This window comes from Hippopotamus amphibius, chromosome 3 (genome assembly GCF_030028045.1).
Source record: "Hippopotamus amphibius kiboko isolate mHipAmp2 chromosome 3, mHipAmp2.hap2, whole genome shotgun sequence".
Taxonomy (NCBI): Eukaryota; Metazoa; Chordata; class Mammalia; order Artiodactyla; family Hippopotamidae; genus Hippopotamus; species Hippopotamus amphibius.
In genome coordinates, this window is record NC_080188.1 from 18,477,869 (window position 1) to 18,487,464 (window position 9,596).

Here is a 9,596-nt window from a genome sequence, read left to right on the forward strand (position 1 = left end):
AAAAGTGGCAGAATACACTTTCTTCTCAAGTGCACACAGAACATTCTCCAGGAGAGATCACACCTTGGGTCACAAATCAAGCCTTGGAAAATTTAAGAAAACTGAAATCGTATCAAGCATCTTCTCTGAGCACAATGCTATGAGATTAGAAATCAATTACAGGAAAAAACTGTAAAAAACACAAATACATGGAGGCTAAACAATACACTATTAAATAACCAAGTGATCACTGAAGAAATCAAAGAAGAAATTAAAAAATACATAGAAATAAATGACAATGAAAACATGATGACCCAAAACCTATGGGACGCAGCAAAAGCAGTCCTAAGGGGGCAGTTTATAGCAATTCAATCTCACCTCAAGAAACAAGAAAAACCTCAAATAAACAATCTAGCCATACACCTAAAACAACTAGAGAAAGAAGAACAAAGAAAACCCAAAATCAGTAGAAGGAAAGAAATCATAAAGATCAGAGCAGAAATAAATGAAATAGAAACAGAGAAAACAAAAGCAAAGATCAATAAAACAAAAAGTTGGTTCTTTGAGAAGATAAAAAAAATTGATAAACCTTTAGCCAGACTCATCAAGAAAAAAAGGGAGAGGACTCAAATCAATAAAATTAGAAATGAAAAAGAAATCACACCTGACACCACAGAAATACAAAAGATTATAAGAGACTAAACAACAATATTGCCAATAAAGTGGACAACCTCAAAGAAATGGACAAATTCTTGGAAAGGTACAATTTTGCAAGAATGAAACAGGAAGAATTAGAAAATATAAACAGACCTATCATAAGTAATGAAACTGAAACTGTAATAAAAAATCTCCCAACAAACAAAAGTCCAGGACCAGATGGCTTCACAGGTGAATTCTATCAAACATTTACAGAAGAGCTAACATCTATTCTTCTCAAACTCTTCCAAAAAATTGCAGAGGGAGGAACACTCCCAACTTCGTTCTATGAGGCCACAATCACCCTCCTACCAAAACCAGACAAAGATGTCACAAAAAAAGAAAACCACAGACCAATATCACTGATGAACATAGATGCAAAAATCCTCAACAAAATACTAGCAAACAGAATCCAACAACACATTAAAAGGATCATATAACATGATCAAGTGGGGTTTACCTCTGGAATGCAAGGATTCTTCAATATACGCAAATCAATCAATGTGATACACCATATTAACAAATTAAGGAGTAAAAACCATATGATCATCTCAATAGAGGCAGAAAAAGCTTTTGACAAAATTCAACATCCATTTATGATAAAAACTCTCCAGAAAATGGGCATGGAGGGAATCTACCTCAACATAATAAAGGCCATATATGACAAACCCACAGCAAACATTATTCTCAATGGTGAAAAACTGAAAGCATTTCCACTAAGGTCAGGAACAAGATAAGGATGTCCACTCTCACCACTCTTATTCAACATAGTTTTGGAAGTTTTAGCCACAGCAATCAGAGAAGAAAATGAAATAAAAGGAATCCACATTGGAAAAGAAGTAAAACTGTCACTGTTTGCAGATGATATGATACTACACATGGAAAATCCTAAAAATACCACTAGAAACTGCTAGAACTAATCAATGAATTTGGAAAAGTTGCAGGATACAAAATTAATGCACAGAAATGTCTTGCATTCCTATACACTAACAATAAAAAAATCAGAAAGAGAAATTAAGGAAACAATCCCATTTACCATCACAACAAAAAGAATAAAATACCTAGGCATAAACCTACCTAAGGATACAAAAGTCTTGTGTTCAGAAAACTATAAAACACTGATGAAAGAAATCAAAGATGACATGAACAAATGGAGAAATATACCATGTTCTTGGATTGGAAGAATCAATATTGTGAAAATGATTATACTACCCAAAGTAATCTACAGATTCAATGCAATCCCTATCAAATTACCAATGGCATTCTTCACAGAATTAGAACAAAAAATTTTACAATTTGTGTGGAAACACAAAAGACCCTGAATAGCCAAAGCAATCTTGAGAAAGAAAAACAGAGCCAGAGGAATCAGGCTCCCTGACTTCAGACTACACTACAAAGCTACAGTAATCAAGACAGTATGGTACTGGCACAAAAACAGAAATATAGATCAATGGTACAGGATAGAAAGCCCAGAGATAAATCCACACACATATGGTCCCCTAATATATGACAAAGGAGGCAAGAATATACAATGGAGAAAAGATAGCCTCTTCAATAAGTGGTGCTGGGAAAACTGGACAACTGCATGTAAAACAATGAAACTGGAACACTACCTAATACCATACACAAAAATAAACTCAAAATGGGTTAAAGACCTAAATGTAAGACCAGACCCTATAAAACTCTTAGAGGAAAACGTAGGCAGACTACTCTATGACATAAACCATAGCAAGATCCTTCTTGACCCATCTCCCAGAATAATGGAAAAAATAAATAAATAAATAAACAAATGGGACCTAATGAAACTTAAAAGCTTTTGCATAGCAAAGGAAACCATAAGCAAGACAAAAAGACAACCCTCAGAATGGGAGAAAATATTTGTAAATGAAGCAACTGACAAAGGATTAATCTCCAAAATATACAAGCAGCTCATGCAGCTCAAAATCAAAAAAACAAACAACCCAATCCAAAAATGGGTGGAAGACCTAAATATGCTTTTCTCCAAGGAAGACATACAGATGGCCAACAGACACATGAAAAGATGCTCAGCATCACCAATCATTAGAGAAATGTAAATCAAAACCACAATGAGGTATCACCTCACACTGGTCAGAATGGCCATCATCACAAAATCTAGGAACAATACATGCTGGCGAGGGTGTGCAGAAAAGGGAACCCTCCTGCACTATTGGTGGGAATGTAAATTGGTACAGCCACCATGGAAAACAGTATGGAGGTTCCTTAAAAAACTAAAAGTAGACCTACCATATGACCCAGCAACCCCACTACTGGGCATATACCCAGAGAAAACCATAATTCAAAAAGATACATGTATCACAATATTCACTGCACCACTATTTACAATAGCCAGGACATGGAAGCAACCTAAATGTCCATTGACTGATGAATGGATAAAGAAGATGTGGCACATATATACAATGGAATATTACTCAGCATAAAAAGGAATGAAATTGAGCTATTTGTAGTGAGGTGGGTGGACCTAGAGTCTGTCATACAGAGTGAAGTAAATCAGAAAGAGAAAAACAAATACTGAATGCTAACGCATATAAATGGAATCTAGAAAAATGGTACTGATGAACCTAGTGGCAGGGTAGGAATAGAGATGCAGACATAGAGAATGGACTTGAGGACACCCAGGGGGAGGGGAAGCTGGGACATAGTGAGAGAGTAGCAATGACATATACACACTACCAAATGTAAAATAGATAGCTAGTGGGAAGCTACTACAGAGCACAGGGAGATCAGCTTGATCCTTTGTGAAGACCTAAAGGGGTGGGATAGGGAGGTTGGGAGGGAGGCTCTAGAGGGAGGGGATATGGGGATATATGTATACATATAGCTGATTCATCAGCAGAAACTAACACAATACTGTAAAGCAATTATATGCCAATAAAGATTAAAAAAAAAAAGACTTTGGGGGCATCAAGTCAGGACTTTGACTTGTCTGCATAGCTAATACTCATACAATCAATCTGGCCCATTAAGTTAAGTCCTGCAAATATTTATTGAGAGTTTTCTTTGCACCGGGGCAACTAGCTATTAACCACAGGCTAAAAGGATCAGAACAAGTTCAAGAGTTTTTCTGCTTTGTTTCTTATGTGGTTTTGTGCACTTTTGCTTTCTGTTGTAAAGATGCACTCACAACTCTTTGGATCCAATTGGGTGTAGCCTGGGAAACATTTTCGAAACCTGCAACTCCACCTGACTAGCACCACCCCAGGACAGTTTCAGTGGTCTGAGAAAACAGAAAAGAAAAAAAAAATAGCTTGTGGGAATAGCCCAGAGAAGAAACTCAAATGAATCCGCCCATAAAAAACAGAGAAGTCACTCGGCAGCACTACCTCCAGGAGTAATTTTTTACCTACATCCCATCATCTTCAGCATCACCATCGCAAAGAGATGAAACAGAGGGGACAGGATGAAGAGCAGAGTCACCTGGAATCAACACCTAGCCGCTCTATAAGAAATCTATGAGGAGACATTTGTGACCCAAATATTCATCTCCCAACTCAAACACATCTCTTGAAAGCAAATCATGCCTGAGAAACGGTTCATTCAAGAAACACACACACACCCTTTCTCTGACTTCGGACAGAGAACTGATAAATAAGTACATATCAGAAATACGCCACTTACAAAAACACCCACGACTTAACAGAGAGATGTTGGAGACTTGTGTGTGTAACAGCTAGTTATACCATTATTTTATTTTATAGAATTTAAAAACATGTCACTTACCAAGACGATCTGTTCCTCTTTCCTGTTGGTAGTCTGTAGGAAAATCTAGTACTTCCTCAAACATTTATTTCACTGCTAACCACTTTTAACATTTGGGGGTGGGGTGGGGAAGCTCTTTTATGCCACCTACTGAATCCCACTGCAATTACATTACACAATCAGTGTAAACCTATTTTCTCCTATTCAATGTAGAAAATGGTCTATGGGTTAATTGCTAGACCTGCATTAAGATGGAATTGCCTCTCCAGGGGCTCCCCTTCACTACAGTCAGTTCCCATTGTCTACACTAACAAAGTGAAGGCACTGGTGCTAATAACCCACAGATGATTTGTCGGCTGAATTCAAAATGCTTACTGTTGCCGCTGTGCTGGTGGAGGGAGGGCGCCCCGGTCTGAAGCAGTTCAGGTGCTTTGCTTCTCTTCTTGCCTTTTGATCAGGCCACTATCAAAGATGACTGGAAGTGGGAAGACGGAGGGGTCAAGATCAACGCTTTGCTAAAACTCATCCATAAAGAGAGAAGGACACTCACGGGCTTTTACAAATGGTTGCTAATCATGTCTTTTCTGACAAACTGGTTTTCAGAGAAAATCTGGTGCTCAAATTTTTTTTCCATAGATATTTCAAATTTTCTTCACAAAGTGATTTCTGAAATCTTCATGTGAAAAACACGCTAGCTAACAATCTCTTTTCTCAGATAAGGTCTAAGACATGCTCAAGGAATCCAACCAGAGAGCTCCACTCTGGTCTTTTAAAACAACAGTAACAAAATATCAAATGGGCAAATAAAGCTAAGAAATGGTGCTGCATGATGTCCTATACAAGCTGGATGCAATTCTTGCTGGAATCTCCTTTTCTACAGCAGAGAGCAAGGCCAACTTCCCTAAACTAAGAACCTTGAGATTCTTTTTAACTTGTACTACTCTGTCTTTCTCTCTCTCTCTCTCTCTCTCTCTCTCTCTCTCTCTCTCTCTCTCTCTCTCTGGAAGCACAATTCCTCTCTCCCACCTGAGCCTAGAGTTCAAATTGTGCCCCATGAAGCTGGCTGGGAATGAAAAATGGCATCACTTGGACATTTAGCATTTAATTAATTCTCCCCTAACTACTTAAAATTTTCCAGCAATTTTTTTTTAAGTTGCCACCTGAGTAAATCTTAGGCCAAGGCCAGCCTGTCTCCAGCTACTGACCTGAGGGGAGGGTCCCTCTTTTAGCTTCACTAAACATTAACAGGCAACTGTGTACACAATCTTCGTCCAAGTGTTTTACTGTTGCCTCAGGATAACCCCTGGCAGGAGCGAATAAATGTCTTGGGTGGTTTTTCATGTTTACTGACAATTTCTATCACTTTTGTGAATTACTTGTTCGCACCATTGCCTGTTTGGATATCAGGGTTATGATTTTGCTATTTAATTATATGTTCTCTTCTATGTCACTGACACTAACCCTCCATCAAACTTTTTGCAGACATCTTCCCTCGTTGTTTATCTTACTGTCTCATGATCTTTTGAACCAATAAATGTACCTTTTTAGATAAAGAAGTAAGTTGACGTTCTCTTCGCTACTACTGTCAGTTAGTCATGTGCTGGTGAACCTGGTTACAAAAAACAAAAATAAAAATCCTGATTTTTTAGCACTTGCCAATATCTATGGTATAAGTATTTCCACTATAGCTGATTTCTAGCTACCAACTGACCTGCCTGAAAAATTCCTGAATATGTAACCACTGGTTCTCACAAGTCTGTACAAACCAGCTCCAGCAGACTACTGCTATATCTTGCTTTTAGGTTTAGAGAGTTCTTCATAACAAGGTCAGGATAAATACATGTGTATGTGTTCTCCTCAAACATCATTTTTCAGTTAATTTTTATTACCCAAGTAATAAATGTTTACTGAAGAAAACTCAGGAAATATGAATAAATAAAAACAAAATTTCAAATCAATAATAACTTACCATAGAGAGATACACCAATATCATTTTGTAGCAACCATGCGTACTTTTTAATATATATAGGTGAGGGTGAGTCAGAAATTATCCCCACTCCAGTTATATTAAAACTTCTATAAATTCTACAGCCAGAGGGTGGAATAATTTTTGACTCAACCTCGTATAAACCTGCTTTAGGCTCTTGATGCCTGTTGCCAAATTGCAATTCAGTAAGTTTGTACAGTTTACACACACACACATGCACACATCCCCCCCTCAGATGGCATTGGACCAAATATTCTGTTTTGCAATCTGCTTTTCTTAATCCATAATACATCATAAATGTCTGTTCCTATCAGTAAATATCCACCTACAGCTTTGTTATTATTGGCGGAATAATAATCCATTTTATTTATAATGTATTTTTAAAATATTTTAATTAACAATGTATTCAACCCATCTTCTAAGTTGTTTCCAAACTTCACATTTTTATCATAGACAGCTCTGCAGTCAGCAGTATGTTTCCTTCGGGTGTGTATGAGCAATTATTTCCTTAGGATTACATTCCATGGAGTGAACTTTCTGAACCAATGGACATAAATCCATACCATTGTTCTCTGCCTTTTCTTCTATTACTACGAATGATATGTCTTTTTTTATTTTTATTTTTTTGATGTGTCTTTTTTAAATGATTATTTAATCCAAATTTAGAATAGATTTTTAGGTTGTTCATCTGCCATGAAATTCAATAGCCTACTGACAATTTTGCTTTCCCTTCCCGTCTGTTGCTTCTGCTGACCATGGTATAGGGTGTTGGCTGGAACTTTTCCTATGACTTGGGTCCAAAACCAAGGACTAGGAGGTGTTTACCCCATATGCTAAGGAGGGCTGCCAACAACTGGGGCCAAGCACTTCCTAAAGCAGTTGAACCAGACAGTACAATCCACACCATCCCCCTGTCCTCCCATTTCCCAGGCACACGTGCATAGGGGAGGCAGTGAGCCAGTCAGCAGCATTGCCATACGCGTGCTTATGAGCTAAGGCTACACCCTATGATATGGGGAAAGGAGACGACCTTTAGATGGAATTGGAGATGGAAAATGTTACGCTAGATTGCACTGTTCATACCTCAAAAGGGCTGAAGATGTCTGAAATCTGCTCACAAAAATCATTTCATATTTAGACTTGACTCTGTTGAGATTCCTTATAAACTAACTATAATTAAAAACCCCCAAGAACTTCCCTGACCGTTCAGGGGTTAAGACTCCACGCTTCCAGTGAAGGTTTGCTCCCTGGTCAGGGAATTAAGATCCCACATGCTTCACGGCCAAAACAATACACAAACAAAACCCAGAAAGTCCCTGTGGCTTTAGAAATCCCTTTAAATCTCTTTATCTGCCTGTAATTTATTCACATTCTCTTCCAGTCAAACCAGTCTCCAGACATCTAGACAGAAATCGACTTCCTCCTTTCCCAGTGTTGTTTTTTGTGTTCTCATTAAGACTCATTCTCTCCTCCATTTGTATCCCCGTCATCCAGTCCCTGTCCCTTAACCATGCTCGCACACCCCTCCATCCCACTCTCTCTGCCAACCTCTCCCTTTTTTGACCTTCAGAACTTCAGTGAGGAATACATTTCCGTTGTTTAAGCCACTCAGCCCGGGGCTTTGCCACGGCAGCCCTCGCAGACTTGTACCCCACGCTTCTCGATAATGGCCATGAGGCAGGCAACCCCGCTCCCCTCTCCTTGACCTGCATCCTCACCCTTCACTATGACAGCAGGTCATGACAAGGAGCTCGACTTTTGTTCTAACTGCAGGGGGAGGTCATTAGCACGTTTTAAGCAGAGGTGTGGCTTAAAATAATTTATAGTTTAAAAATAATGACTTTGATTGCTCTTTGAAGAATGTATGAGGCAGGAGGAAAAACAGGGAGGCTGGTTATAGAGTACTGCAGTTGTACACGTGAGAGATATTGGTGGCTTAGTCAGGATGCTCTGCTCCAGGTTACAGAGTGGAACATGCATACTCTGTCCCTGATGACCTGCAGACTCAGCTGGGGGTGGCAGTAGGAAAAAAGAGAGGGAAGAATATGACAGAAGCTGCATGGGTCCATGAGACACTTCTGTATCCTTCAAATAAACATGCCCTTTCCCAAGCTGGTAACTGCTACTTGCAACCGGAAGAATTCAAAAAAGGAAACAGGATTCCTGGAGACAGAAAATCTTTATCTAAAAATGAAATTGATCTCTTATGATAGAGCTTTCATATGTCTGAAATGTGTATGCTTTCATATGTGACAAAAAAATAGGTTTTGTTTAATTCTATTTTAAAACATCAAGATTCTATATTTTCACTGTCAACAGTATTTTGTGGGAAACATATTGGAACCACTTAAAAATATCTGATTATTTAGAATGTGACATAGTTTGTTGTTGCTTGCTGTTCTGGTTTCGTTTGTTGGTTTGAGGATTTTTTAGTTTAGGAAACAGCCCAACAGAGGCTGGGGAAAATTTACCATTTGGGGTAGGGACTGTGGAAGAAAGTAAGAGCTCTCCTGAAGAGAAGGAAGGGCGAATGCAGACAGAAGACGGCTCTAACACCATTTCATTAAGTCTTATTTCTTTATAACTATTAATTATGAAACCAGCTTATTGAATGAGCTAAGCCCAGAAGGAAAGGGCTTTATTTTTCTCTCTAATCATAGCTGTACAAGCAGGTTTTGTTCAATCTCTCCCTCTATAAGGATCTATGCGGGATCTACCCTGAACCCTGAATCCCATAGATTTTAGGGACAAGTCTCATTTTACTAATTGCCCCTCTACTTCAGGCCAGGCCAGGTTAACATCAGTCTCACACCTAATTCAAAATTCTGCTTGGCCCTAGCTTAGGCCTTTCTTGCAGTGAACCGGGGAAGGAGTGTGGTCAAAATCATCACTCTTCCTCCATCTTCTCTGCCTTCTCTATATTCTGGATGTCCCCAGGCCCCTGCAAGTGAAGAGAGTCTTAGAGAAAAAGAAGCAAGGCTCCCTGCAATTAACTACTGGATGAGGCAGGCAGACCACCATGCCTCTGCCTCTGATTATGGTGGAGTCCAAACGCTGGCTCTTTCACAGGATGCATCTGTGGGTCATCCACAGGCCTTGGGTGGATCCCACATTGCACAGCTTTTTGATGCAAGTGGCACATTCTCTGGCTGTCCTCTTGTAGCAACCCCCCATGGCCTGAGTCATACCCCTCTTC

General features: G+C 39.1%; 1 protein-coding gene across 6 annotated transcripts in view; it reads right to left on the reverse strand.

Moving 5' to 3' along the window:
- The window catches only part of TLR6 (toll like receptor 6), a 51,539-nt gene that overhangs the window by 12,780 nt on the left and 29,163 nt on the right, over positions 1 to 9,596 (reverse strand). For 4 of the 6 annotated variants that reach the window (XM_057725635.1, XM_057725634.1, XM_057725643.1 and 1 more), the window contains one exon: positions 4,789 to 4,888. Coding sequence is in view for 2 of the 6 variants with exons in the window: in XM_057725638.1 (XP_057581621.1) it covers positions 4,836 to 4,888 (53 nt within the window). In the remaining 4 variants the exon portion in view is untranslated. Of the gene's footprint in view, positions 1 to 4,788; positions 4,889 to 5,953; positions 6,023 to 9,596 lie in introns of all 6 variants that reach the window. The other 2 variants (XM_057725633.1, XM_057725639.1) reach the window with 1 other exon arrangement.